This window comes from Xiphophorus hellerii, chromosome 16, assembly GCF_003331165.1.
Source record: "Xiphophorus hellerii strain 12219 chromosome 16, Xiphophorus_hellerii-4.1, whole genome shotgun sequence".
Classification (NCBI taxonomy): domain Eukaryota; kingdom Metazoa; phylum Chordata; class Actinopteri; order Cyprinodontiformes; family Poeciliidae; genus Xiphophorus; species Xiphophorus hellerii.
In genome coordinates, this window is record NC_045687.1 from 18,036,141 (window position 1) to 18,047,706 (window position 11,566).

Consider the following 11,566-nt stretch of genomic DNA (forward strand, 5'->3'; position numbering starts at 1 on the left):
GCTTATTATATGGGGCCCACATGAACTGACTAAATAAAACCCATAAGCAACACCAGATGGGTGACTTATGCATCGCTTATGTCTCCAATGTGTATAAGGGAAATGAATTAAAACCGTGCAGGATTTCTCAAAGGGTTCCACTTTGACCTGCATTAACACAATAACAAATTAACACATGAACATTATGTGACAATATACAGTCAAATCTGGGGCCCAGTTTTCCAACCGTATTCAAACTAAATGGTTTCCAAATATGAACGTTGACTGGGAGGCAGGATGTTTGCTGATGTCTTCTTGGATACACACAGGGCTTTGCATGTTTGTCGTTACATTATTGCCACTCACTGCCACCCAGAAGCACTGAAATTAAGCCAATGAATTCTACGTAAGGTCAAAATGGCTATGCAGTTATGAAGGTAACATTGCAAGCATCTAGAGGAAAGTTCGGTGGAACCAAGTAAACACTACTCACACCCTTGGACACCATAACCGTGGTGAAACATGGTGGCAGTAGCGTCATGCTGTGGGGGTGCTTAACTTCAGCAGGAAGAGGCGAGCTGATGAGAAGATGAATGAAGCTAAATGTTGGACAAGAAAATATTTTTTAGGCTAGTTCAAAGACTTGGAGTTGTAAATGCTGCAAGTTGTGGTTCTGCAGAATATTAATATAGCAGGGTGAAATGGAAACGCAGGACACACTCTTTAGATTTTTATTGGTACACATTTTTCTTTTTTTTCTTTTACAAATAAGAACAACTATTTGCTTATTTATCACTGAAAATTCCAATAAAATAATTTGGAGGTTAGTGCTTGCACCATGAGTAATTATAAGAAGATTCAGAAAATACTTTTGTGCAACACCCTAAGCCAGGGGTCTCAAACTCCAGTCCTCGAGGGCCGCAGTCCTGCAACTTTTAGTTGCCTGAACAGAATAATTAGGTCATTAAGGCTCTGGAAAACTGATCTACACAAGGAGGAGGTCATTAAGTCATTTCATTCCAGTGTTTTGTACCTGTGGCACATCTAAAAACTGCAGGACTGCGGCCCTCGTTTGAGACCCCTGCTAAGCAGTCTAAGTTATATTAAATTTAGCATTCAATGTGGGGTTTTCTTTGTCTTCTATCTCTTCAAATCACTTTGTGGAGGATCTACAGTAAAGAGGTGGTGTTGGGTGTTGTCTCCTCGTGACGCTAACAGGGCGAGGTTTTGGTGACTTGTTTCGATGAGCCAGATGGACGACATTCCTCGACAAGCTAACCCCCATGTAAGTTTAACTTTTAGCTTTCAAGACACTGGTAGGTTATCAATAAAATCTTTAATTCACTCTTAGGCCCAAGTTTCAAATCCCAAACAAGCGGTAGTCTGTGTGCTGGAGGCAACAGCAGCCATTATGAAAGTAGGTGTCTTCTTCCTGTTGAGAGATTCCTTTTCTCTTGACTTCCTCAAATAACGAGTGGTATCAGTTTCATTGTTTCATGTGGTTACATACATTTTATTCTTTAACAGTCCCAGAACATTTTTTAAATTGAATTTATTTCAGTTCCAAATATGTTCTGGTGCTGTGTTGACAAGATAAAAAGGATCTATGACAACATTTATGTAAAACAAGTTCAATGCAAACCAGGGATACTCATAATCTCAGCATTCTTGAAAGACAGAACACATTTTCCTTCCCTACTTGACTTTTAACGCAGGTTTATCTGTGTGAACCCCAGCACATGCCCTGGAGACTGAAATCCTTAATTAGCTATATCATAATAGCTGGTTAGAGCATCAGGAGAGAAGATGAACAAAATGTTTTTAATTTAAGAACCCTGAAGGAAGTAATATGTATTGTATATATACTGTATATCAACATTGACAAATGTCGCTGCAGAAAATAATGCTGATGAATTAGAAACATCTGTTTACTATGAATATTTTGATCAGTATCTTGATCACAGTGGATTGTAAAAGTATTCCTCCTCTTTTTGTTACCACAAACCTTCAGTATATTTAATTAACATTTAATGTCAGTAGTACATAATTGTGAAACATGCAGTTCGTAAAAGGGTTGAGTCTTGTTGTTCTTCTGGAAAGACCCAGTCTCAATTCTTTTCCTGCTTCTTTTAGTTTTTCATCCAGAATTTCCCTCTGTAATTCCCATGTAAGGCACAGCAGAGTATCATCTGCATGGCATCAGACCAACATGGACTTTGTTGTGGGATGTTCTGTTTTTGTTAGATTGGGAGTGGCAGAGAACTGGTTGTTTTCTGCTGTTGTGAAGATGTGACGTCTTCACAACATTCTTACCTTCTCTGTAAGAGTTTACTGCTAACCGATTAGCCGATCTACTGGTTCACTGACAGTGAAGAAAATATTCCAAACTATCCTGTCACTTCCTTCATTTAGTGTTCTCAGACAGGAAGTGTGCATCATGCTCTTGGCATCAACCAGTAAGGACTGATAAAGGCACTGTCTTGGTGGAGGGAGATGCAGGTCGGTAGGTGTGGTCGGACGTATAAAACAGTCTTTGACTCAGCAGGTACTGCGAGAAAGGAAGTGTCAGTACTAATATCTCTTTGTCTATCTTCTATCAGCTTTGTTGGCATCTGTGCCATTCTTTCTCTCCATCTGTTTATCTACACAGTACGTCTGCAGAGGTACATTTCTCTAAGGTTTGAGATAACACTGAAGCTGAACATCTGACATGTTGCTACATTTTGCGACAATGAACTCAATATTTTTTAAATGTTTTTGCTTTACGGGATTGGCGGGGGGGAAAAAATTATGTTAATATCACTGTTACAACCAGTTTAGCTTCTTCTGGTCTGATGTTAAACTAACTCAAGGGTTTTGTGACATATTTCAAAGAGTTTGACTTGAACAGGTGACCTATAGAAGAGGGAAAAACAAAAAAGTCTCATAGAATAATCAACTTTCTAATATCGCATGTGTATCAAATGTGGTATTGCAATATGCATATTTTCTGCAGCACCAGTTTTCAGACTGGCATGCAGTACTGGATGTAATTATTCCAGGAACATGTCCTGTTTCTTCCATTGGAATGTGTTCCAAACAAAGATGCTGTAGTTAATTGATAACTTCCATCAGATATAATATGTTGTTGTTAGTGAATGTAATTACTTGACATCTGGCTACTATAAACCAACTCTTGTTCAACACTGATCCCAAAATATACCCTATAATTAAGTTTTTGCAAAACAACTTGATGAAGGGATGCAAACATTGAAGAAATTTGGATTTGCTGCAGTTATTAAACAACACATACAGTTGAAATTAGATATTTACTTCACAGAATAACAATTTAGATGACCTTTTTTTTCTTCATTTGAACATAAAATCTGATTAAACAGTTTTTTTATCTTTCAACCAAACTCGGTATTACTTCATATCATGCGTACATATTCCCTTTTAGTTGTCTAAATGTTTACAGCAGCCATTTATCAACTATATTTTCATGTAGACAAATTTAATTTTCAACATTTACTAAAGAACAGAAGCTGCTGTGATTGGTCAACATGATGATTATTCACAGAAGAGAAGTTATGAAGTCACCAGACAGACCTGGCCGGCCCAGATGATCCGGTTGGCTCAGTTGTTTAGGTTTCCAACTGTCATGGTTGGCATAGTAAATAAATATAACCGCAATTTATACTGCATTTTTAAAATTACTACAGTTTTGTTTTCTTTTTTAAAAATATTTGTACAGAGTTTTCTTTATGATTTTTATCAGTGTAGTAAAATGAAATATACAGACAGTCATTTTGTTTTACCACAAAACGTGATAATTGTTGCTCTGGCAAATCTACATCAAAACCTCTCAAGTGTTATATGTAACAATAATTGCACACAAAGACAAATTCTAGAGTAATGATGTAAAGCTGTAAAAGAATAGAAAGAAGTCAGTCATTTTCTCATGCAGCGCCACAAGTTTTCACTAGTAAGGCTGTATCTACTTCAGTTTTTATTTAGCTAACAAGGCCATGTTTTGCTGTTTTTGGCCTGAGTCAATGTAACTGTTTAAGTTCCCCTATAGAAATTAGATGCGTTGGTCCGGTATAAATGCTTTAATCTGTATGAAGGAGCTTCATCATCGAGTTCTTGTTTTTTGTCTGCCATCGATCTGAGCTCCGTCTCTTCGAGGCCGAAACTTGAACTTATTCACATTTTGTTTGCATTACTTACAACCCGCAAATCTGGCTTTGGTGGAATAGTGATGTGAAAACATAGCTATTTGTCACAAGCCATAGGTGACAACACAAACGTGTGGCGGACATCACAACTGAACTTTTCGGCCTAGAGAATGAGGGTTCTATGAAGTTTTAAACTAATAGTTTAACTGCAAACTTTAAGACTTAAAATTTTTTTTTTTAAATCCTGCACTATCTTGTGTTGGTTTTTCACATCAAATCCTAGTAGGATGCACTGAAGTTTGTGGTTGTACAGTGATGAAATGTGAAAACGTTCAAGGGAGATGATTACCTCTGCAAGGATTTGTAACAATGATTAGAAATTATATTTTAAAAACCCTAAAATTGCTATCTCAGGTTCTTAAACTGAAATGTGCCACATTACGCTTTTATTGCTTCGCTTTCAGAGCAAGAATGGCTCCTTTTGATCGGATTGACCTCGTATTTTCAGCTGGACACCACGCTGGGATGATTTTGCCTGATGGTGAACGTGCGTCCAGTCCTGAAATAGTTCTCTATTTCCTCCAACGAGCGCTTGCGAGTCTCTGGGATGCACACGGCGTTGAACAGCAGGCAGAAGACGCACACCACCGTGAACATCAGGTAGGGCGCGTACAGGCCGTAGGCGTCTACCAGGAGGGTGAAGGCGTGTGTGAGTGCGAAGGCCGTCACCCAGCTCACTGTGACACACAGGCCTGATGCCACGCCCCTGGCCACCAGCGGCAACACCTCTGACATCAGCAGCCAAGTGATTGGTCCCCATCCCATGGCGTATCCTAGGAGACAGCCAACAATGTGATGACAGAGCACAAAATATATGCACATAATGTTGTTTTTTTTTGTGTGTGTGTGTGTGTTGTTTCAATGAAATGGGTGTGACAACATGCTGAACAGTTTCTACCTGCCAGGGTTTAATGAGTTTGAGGATATGAATGTAGACAAATAAACAGTGAACTGCCAATTTAACCCGAGGAGCTAAACATAAAAGTTACAGTAAATGAGAAAAATTAACATGCTGGAGCAAGACATGCAGTCGCTAACATCGACACGTGACTGAACACAAGCAACGCGCCTCACATGAGTGAAGATGTCTGCAAAATAATCTATTGTATTTGCTGTATTTGGATACTCCAAATACGACACACTTCAATGCGTGGGTTGCAGGACATAGACCAACCAGATCAGAAGGACGTTGTTTGTAAGCATAAAGTTCCTGATGTAGCAACATTTCTTTTAATATTATTATTATTTTTTTTTTTAACTTTTTATATGTCTTTCCAAAGAGTTGCTTGCTTGATCTAAAACAACTCTGGATGTTTTTTCCTGCTTGTTTATCTGTGATAATTAGATGCACCTTTTCTCAGTGTTTGAGCCAAAAGAATTACATTGCTTGGTTTTTTAGTGCCAAATGGTAAACAGACTTACAGTTTTTGTAGTGTGACAGCGTCCTCAGAGTAGTTCTCACAGTGAAATTACTGTTGTATATTTAGCTCTCCCTGTCCTGTTCTTCCTTTCTGTTAAATTGGTTTTTAAACCTTGAGATTTTAAACTCACATTCAAGCTAGAAACTTTGTTTCCATTATGTTTTGGGGGTGGTTTGAGAGGACAAATTGTGTCACATTTCCACCTTGGCTCCTGTTTTTCGTGATGTTAGAGAACGCCTGCTGTCAAAACTCACCGAATATAAACACCACTGTACTGATGAGCGGGACGAAGCTCAAAGCCGTTTCCTGGCTGGCCTGTAACGTGTTGCCCAGCTCAGAGTTCGGAGCCGTAATATTTACAGCTGGGCAAGGTGTGGTGTGGGAGATCATGGTCAGCGTCAGAGAGGACAGGAACATCAGCATGCTTGACGTGTACAGCAGGGCTTTACGTCCTGCCTTGTCCATCAGGCTTGCTGCCACAGCGACAGAGAGGAGGCGGACTGCACCCACGATGGCAGCATCGTACCTGAAGGCCACAGAGTAGGACGGGATTCTGCTTTGAGTTGACAGAACAAGAGCAACATTTTTAACAGACTTGTTGTTCTACGATGTCCCAACCTGGGCTCCAGGGAGACATTGCTCTTAGCAAAGATCGGCTCCAGGTAAACCAGAATTGGCGTGATTCCCGTCATCTGTTGCAGGAAACGCATCCCAACTGAGATCAGGATTGGCCGGTAATAGATGGGCTTGCCCAGCTGAGCCCAGGTGATCTTAACCTGTGTGTTAATGCTGTGCTGTGGAAACAAAACAAGAGAAAAACGCAATAATTCCCTTAAACTTGAGCAGACAGTTTAGCTCAGAGTAAATATTACGTCCTTTGAAACCTAAACGAATCTCTCCCGGTTTAAAACAAAATTCCACATTTTCTTACGTTCTACTTTGAATCCCAAGAAGTAGAACCCATAAAAAAAAAAAAAATAATAATTCAGTTTTTATGCACCACAAATCTGGAACAAACTTCCAGAAAATTGTAAAGACGCTGAAACGTAGATCCTCTAAATCAAGGCTAAAAACCCATCTGTTTACAGCTGATTAAAAGTAAGTGGAACATTGATCAACAGGTTTGATGTGTATTTGCTTGACTTTGATGATGTAATGTTCACTGCTTGTTCTCATAATTCGTTGCCGTGTGATGTTTTTTGAAATGTGCTACACAAAGAAACTTGACTTGGCTACCTGTATGGCGTTGAGCTCTATGCTCGTGTTGTATTTGCTTCCTCTCAGCCAGCGGAGGGCTTTTTCCGCTTTCTGCTCTTGGCCGAGGGAGAGGAGTCTCCTCGGGGAGGAAGGCATGAACACCAGCAGGATGACCATCAGCACGGCTGGCACGGACCCCGCCACCGCCAGCCACCGCCACGGCACCACCAGACCTGCGCGTCACGTGTTAACAAAAGCAACGCATGAAGGAGTAACAAAAGCACGTAGCCGACATAGCTTTCTGACATGTCACTGAAAATGTCCCGGTGTGACTCAGCAAAAAAGAGAACAAGGAAAAGAACGCATCTTGCATGACCCGTATTGTGTCTTCTTCAGATTTCAAAGATGTTGCTCTTTTGATGGTTATCTCTTTATTGTTTATTCGCAAAAGCAGCTTAGTGTAAGTTTAGATATACGTTACCAAGGGCGTAGAGCGTCAGGGTGCCAAACACGGCTGTGATCTGGGGGCAGGAGCCCAGGGCCCCTCTGACTTTTTTGTGGGAGACCTCTGAGATGTAAACCTGTTGCATAAACACACAAAACACCTTATATGGTTTAGCGCACTAGGCATTGTTTTGTTGTTGTTATTCTGCAGTCTGTATGTAAACATTAAGATTTGAAATTTTATAAGTGGATTCCAACCCCACGACAGAAGCAGAAATTACTTCCTTCTGGTGTAGAAGGTTTTTTGGGAGCTACAAGAATGAGCCAGAGAGTTTTGCGATGGTACTGGTTCCGGTACCAGTAGGGAAACTGGAGGGACAGTTCAACCTACTGGAATTGAAGCAGCCGTCATCCCCCCGGCAACTCCGGTTAAGAATCGGCCCCCGTGGAGCATCGACAAGTTCACGGCTCCTCCCATCAGCGTGTATCTGAAAGACAAATATAAAACACCGTTATTACTGAAACACGGCGGGTTCAGAATCCTGCTCAGTTATAACTTTGGGGCGAATAAAAAAGAAAAAGAAAGACATCTTCCTGTCCAGTTTCAAGCACAGAAATGTTCCATTTTGACAATCATGAGTCAGAAAACTGTTGCAAACAGGCCTAAAAATGCAATTAGGCAAAGTCAACAGTCTTCATTATTCAATTGTTGCAGCAGTTTTGGTAACAATAGCGACTGGGTCAGACTGGACTAGATTTCAGAGTTTAAATAATTACTCGGTGGTGAGATCAGGGCTCGTTTGTTGGCACTTTAAAGTCTGACCTCTTCTTTTGTTGTTGAGACTGCTCACACAGTAAAACACCCTTCCTGTTGCTAAACACTTCTCCCACTGAGTTTCCTATTATAACCACATCTTTGTTGTTACGATGTAAAACTTCTTTAGACATAATAAGCTAAATTTCTTGTATCACAAGTTGTTGTTGTTTTTAACAGTCTCTTACCCATTCTTATACTCATTCAGATAGACTTGTATTCATATAGTTTAATTCCTTACATAAGATCCACAGATTCTGTAGGGTTTTAAAATAAATGTCAATGTTAGTCAAACCTTGCTAAATGCTGGTTAGCAGCTAAAACAATTTGATTGTTGTAATTTATAATAAGACCTTTCCACTGTTTATTAAGGAGGATTTGAATAATTTTCCATTTGGAAATTTACAATAAAATCTAAATACATATATAGATTTAAAAAATCTTCAAAAATCTTTAGCCATTTTACATTGTTTCATTATCTGTCAACAGATATTGATCTCATTTCCAATTAGAAACAAACTTCTAATGGATTGAAAATTATTTTTAAATATATCAGGTGTACGAATAATTTTGGGATTAACTGTGATGTGAAAGAAAACTGATCAATATTCTCCAAGAAACAAAATATCAGGAGTCAGATTTGCACGTTGGGCCAGTAAAAGGTTTGCTACTGAAATTAATTGCTTGTAAATTAAAGTTCATTGTTCCTATTTTTATGCATATTTCATAATACACATAAAAGCTGCATGTCAGTAACTTTTGGTTTCACAGTCGGACCCACCCAGCAGTCGAGGGAACCGCTGACATCATGATGCTCATCTTCCGTCCAATCAGGTCGTTGAGCAGCATCGCCCCGAGACCCCCGGCTGCTGCACCCAGGGAGTAGATGGACCCGAACCAGGCGGCCTGGTTCGGGTTCATCCGGAGCCGAGGGTCTGCATCGGGACTTGTGAGCTTCGGCAGGACGGGGGACGGATAGACCAGGGAGTAACCAAAGCTGAAGTTACCAAGAACTGCTGAGAACACGGCTAGATACAATCTGGAGTTACTGATCTGAAATAAAGGCAGGTGGAGAGGATAAAAACAACAACAACAAAAAATATTAAAACAAAAATTATATGATTATATGATTTTTTTGGTTTTCTATCTTATTGCACGATTCAAGCATAAAACTGTAACTACACGGTGTCTTTGATAAAACTGTTCCACAGTATCAATACAATGTTAAAAACAATACCAGTTTGTACTTCGCTTTATCTGAAAATCTAATGCTTAGAAAAATGTTAAAAGCTGCAAGAATACACTTTTAATCCTGTTTGTGTACACAGTTCACTGCACAGTGTCCTATAGATGATTTAGATCCCATGAACTTAGATGTTTTGTTTCAAGTTTCAACCACAAACTGCTTTTTGACAAAAATGGATTGTTCATTACTGGTTTCACAATTGGTGAAACAACCACTACTATACGACGGATGCTGATGAAGCTGAAGTAAACCGAGACTACTAAGAACTTTACTGTAGTGGCGATTGTTTGTCAAACCAAACATCCAATAAACGTTCCATCAGCCACTATAAGGCACTGGGGTCAAGATTCTTCACGCAGGCAAAAGAAGTTTAATGTCCAAACTTGTTGATTATCTTGGTTGCTTTTATTTTCCTTTTCAGCAAAATTTTACTACGTTCAAACTTTCCTTTGTTCTCCTGTCTACTTCTGTCGCTCTGGTAAAAACCATAGGCCCCAAACCCAAATGCCTGCTGGTCCTTACCAGGTCCCTACACTTATAGAAAGTGGATTGATCCACCTCACTTCCTGTCTTAGAAAACAAATAAATAAGAACAAATACTAAAACAAAAGATAAATAGAATCAACAATTATTAACCTGCAAATAAAGTCAGCAAATAATACAAAAACTAGAAATTTAAGAATAAACTAACAAAATTCAAATGGATAAAGAAATAAAGAATAAATAGCTCCAACATTTACAGATCTATTTACAATGGTGTGAACTCGTCAGTCTCTCTTTCTGACTATAGGCTGATGTTTGATTTTCTTCCTCTCGGTTTTTTTTTTATTATAGTCTGAAATGATGTCAGAACAATCTGACTTAAACCTGAAACATTAAAGTTGGAGATTGTGTCGTTGGATGGAGCCTCACATTTCTTCAGCAACCCAAACAAAGAGTTGCAGAGTCCACACAGCGACCAGTAAAGTTTGAAGCAAAGCATAACCTAAGTTATCGAAAGAAGAGTTAAAAATAAAAAAAAATGTCCAACCTCGGAGAGAGATGATGCAGTTCTTCGTAGCAGTGGCGTATTCTCGGAGTTCATGTCTGTCTCAGAAGCGGCTCGATGGATAAATTTAAAAAAAAAAGTGACCGTTTGATTTCTCTGGTCTGTTTTAGGATCTGTAACCTTACCTTCCTGTGAGAAAATGAGCTATTGCATAACTTTATTTTTTTTTTAAAAAAAAAGTTAAACTGAATTTCCTGATACTCGCACAATATCCCTGTTGTGCGCTTGGAAACTGACCAACGTTAGAAAAACAGCAGAAAGCAAAATAATAATAATAATAAAAAAGATAATATCTCCTTCCTGAAGCGCTTTAGTTCTTTTTGTGGTTCGCTTGCAGGTCATGAATGACTCAAACTAATGGCCCGAGGCAACGGGAGAGATCACAGATGGTCAAAACAAAACTGAAAGTTAAATTTTTTTTTTTTTAAATCACAAAAAATCTGTTTATGTAGGATTTTTGGATGGGAAGCTGAACTGACCACAGTCTTGCTCTTCTTCTGCAGTGGAAAAAAAAAAACGCACAAAATGTTACTGTTTAAAGCTGCCACCTGAAAGTATTTCATATATATTGCACTGAGCAGACTCAATAACTTAAAGAGCAGAATCGTCTACTTCCGCTTTGCGCATGTAAATCAAGTCACATCAGTGATCATAGATAGGAAGCAGCAGGGAGAGAGATCAGCTATGTGATTCCTAGATTGGGCCATTCAGAAAACAAAAAGCAGAAGAAGAAGAGTTCAGGATCCTCCTCTAACTGAACGAGAGGAGGAACAAGGAAAGTACACGCTGTTTCAGCCACGACTCACGTATCATGAGGTTTAGAAAACCCGCATCACGCCGTCAAAAAACAAACTCTGAGCGCTTTGCAAAATGATTCACTTTATCAACGTTATTATAATCTATTGCAAAATAGCTTAAGATGCGGTCAGACTGGATGGAGAAGGTGCATCTTCCACAGATTCGCAACTGTATTTAGATCTTAACTTTAAAAGTGCGCGCTACACTTTTCAGATCTAAAACTTAAACCTTGCAGTTATGAACAGCTTTGTGTTGGTTAAGCAAAAGACAGAATCGCTGTAAAAAGCATAGAGGTTTTTGATCTTAACGGGATGAAATCAGAATTTATTTATTTTTTAAGGGATATGAATAGTTTCGCATTGGAATTTTGAGCCAAATTCACACCATGAGTTATAACTACTG

The 11,566-nt window shown here is 39.1% G+C and overlaps 1 protein-coding gene across 1 annotated transcript; it reads right to left on the reverse strand.

The window, feature by feature from the left end:
- Positions 1 to 3,268: 3,268 nt before the first annotated feature.
- Positions 3,269 to 11,035, reverse strand: slc2a6 (solute carrier family 2 member 6). Its single transcript, XM_032586317.1, has 8 exons — positions 10,349 to 11,035; positions 8,854 to 9,125; positions 7,650 to 7,746; positions 7,296 to 7,395; positions 6,854 to 7,047; positions 6,236 to 6,411; positions 5,872 to 6,143; positions 3,269 to 4,969 (listed from the first exon to the last, which is right to left on the reverse strand). Exons 1-8 carry the CDS (start codon positions 10,400 to 10,402, stop codon positions 4,641 to 4,643), a joined length of 1,494 nt encoding a protein of 497 aa, XP_032442208.1. The 5' UTR covers positions 10,403 to 11,035; the 3' UTR covers positions 3,269 to 4,640.
- Positions 11,036 to 11,566: the final 531 nt, after the last annotated feature.